This window comes from Phalaenopsis equestris, unplaced genomic scaffold (genome assembly GCF_001263595.1).
Source record: "Phalaenopsis equestris unplaced genomic scaffold, ASM126359v1 Scaffold000455, whole genome shotgun sequence".
NCBI classification, from domain to species: Eukaryota; Viridiplantae; Streptophyta; class Magnoliopsida; order Asparagales; family Orchidaceae; genus Phalaenopsis; species Phalaenopsis equestris.
Window position 1 is genome coordinate 546,946 of NW_018164896.1, and position 2,189 is coordinate 549,134.

Here is a 2,189-nt window from a genome sequence, read left to right on the forward strand (position 1 = left end):
TTTGGATGTCTTAGGTGATACTTTTTTTTATCTTTGGACAAAGCTTTATATATCATTTGGTTTTTGGCCTTTTGGCTCGTTGCTCTTTTTTTCCAAGAGCTTAGCCCCTTGCAGCCGTCTGAAATTAAGCAATTCGTTGGTCGAATCTGATTTTCTCAATGGAGCCACTATTGGAGTATTTTGTTAAGAGTATTTCGTTTTGCTAGTGTTTTCTTTTAAAGATTTTACTCTTGTAGAGAGGCATTATACGTAGATATGTAAAACCCAAAATCCTTCTATTTTAATTTGAAACTTGTAGTATGACAACCTTGAATATTATGTAGTTTAATAATTATAATGAATTCTTTTAGATTTAAGTTTGTAATTCTACAATTAATAAATCGTCATCTGCAAGCTCCCACAACCCCAACAAAATAACAATTATGCATCGGAAATATTTAACTACTCATATCATTAATACAATTAACATAGAACCATGCATAACAAAGTAATTGCCCCACATTACACACATTTTACAACCGAAGCCCGGCTCACAAACAAATCTCAAAGCGCGGCGGTTCCAAACCGGTTCGATGTACGCTGCCGCTTGAACCGGTCAACCGAGCGATTCCGATCGTCCAACAGAACTTCTCGAAGCGCAGCCCGGATGGCCGACCGCGCCTCTCCATCGATCGCCGCTGATCCTCCCACCAACTCCAGCTCCAACACGCTCCTCGTCCGGCCCCCAACTGTCGTCATCTCTGCTCGAACCGCCCTCGCTCGAGCCGCCACCACCGCCTGGCTAAGCTCCCCCATTAAACCGGGCCGGTCGGCGCAGCACACCCACGCCCTCACCCTCCCGCAACCACCCTCCACCATCTCATCTTCAACGCCAACCTCATCTCCCTCACAGGGAACCGATGAACTCGCGACTTCATCAGCTATGCCCCTCAGCTCCCTCACGTGCCTCACCACCTCCCCGAGCAGCGTTGCTTTATCCATCTATAAAAATTAATTACCGATTTATAATTAGCATATGAAAAGAAAAAAAAAAGAATTTTTAAGTTTTATGTATTTATATACTCTGGCGGCAGATGGGAGTAGGGATCGAAGTGTGGCGAGGTGGCCGTTGATGCGTTGACGACGCTTGCGCTCGGCCTCACTATGGCTCCTGCAGGAACGCGCTGCCGGAGAGCAGGAGGCGGTGATCGGAAGTACGGCGGCGCCATCGGTCTCCATTTTATCTTGGTATGAAGGGGCAACTTATCGCAAGGGTAGTTTGGACGTAGGAGAAGGTTGAGAACGTGTGGAGAGGGGAAAGAACGGGATATACGAGTAAAGGAGAGTGAGATTTGCACTGGAGTACGTGCTTTGCTTGTTGGATGAGGTTTAAGTAGGCGATGGGCGGCGGGTGACTTTTCGAACAGGGACTGCGTTTTATGGTATTTTACATTTGTGGGTTTGTTTGTGAAAGTGTAATTATATATAGAGGGCATTAGGAAACTTTAGTAATTACCGATTAAAGAATTTTTGTTACAAATCTCAATGTTAATGCAGTGTTTATAATTACTCCATGAGGAATTCCTTCCTAATTGCTGAATTGTTATAGGAAGTTTGTCCAATTTGGTGGGACTAATTTGCTCCACAAAAATTATTTATGTAATTTTTTTTTAAAATTATCTTATTTATATTATGTAGTTATTTATTTCTATTTACTTATTTTGTCAGGATAAGATGACTTGACATGCGGCTTTAAGTACATTGAGAAACAACGAAGGTAATCTTGTTGATGCGAGGGAATTGGACTCAAATCGGACAAAAGAAATTTGTACACGTGATCTAATCCGAGCATTGTGCCCATATTTTTTTTGTTTAAAAATTATTGAAAATATTGTTTGTAAAGCATAAATAATTACTTGAATATAATTGAAGATGCTAGTTTATAATTGTTTTTGGTATTGTCCATACCGTCTGGTCTTTTGTTTTTATTAAGAAATGTACTGCCCTCACCGCTAAGTTTTCACTTGTTTTTTTTTTTCTTTCTCCAGCATTTTCATAACACCTCCGAATAATATTAGAATGAAAAAATTTAAATCGGTTGAGAGATGTGGTCATGATTTATGAGGCAATAGAGCCATTAGGAATAAATGGCAATTGTTTGAGCGCTGCAAACGTGCTGTTTGAAGAGAAAATATTCCGGATACCGCACG

The 2,189-nt window shown here is 41.0% G+C and overlaps 1 protein-coding gene across 1 annotated transcript; it reads right to left on the reverse strand.

The window, feature by feature from the left end:
* Positions 1–472: 472 nt before the first annotated feature.
* Positions 473–1,336, reverse strand: LOC110027860 (transcription factor bHLH30-like). Its single transcript, XM_020729474.1, has 2 exons — positions 1,063–1,336; positions 473–981 (listed from the first exon to the last, which is right to left on the reverse strand). Exons 1-2 carry the CDS (start codon positions 1,216–1,218, stop codon positions 544–546), a joined length of 594 nt encoding a protein of 197 aa, XP_020585133.1. The 5' UTR covers positions 1,219–1,336; the 3' UTR covers positions 473–543.
* Positions 1,337–2,189: the final 853 nt, after the last annotated feature.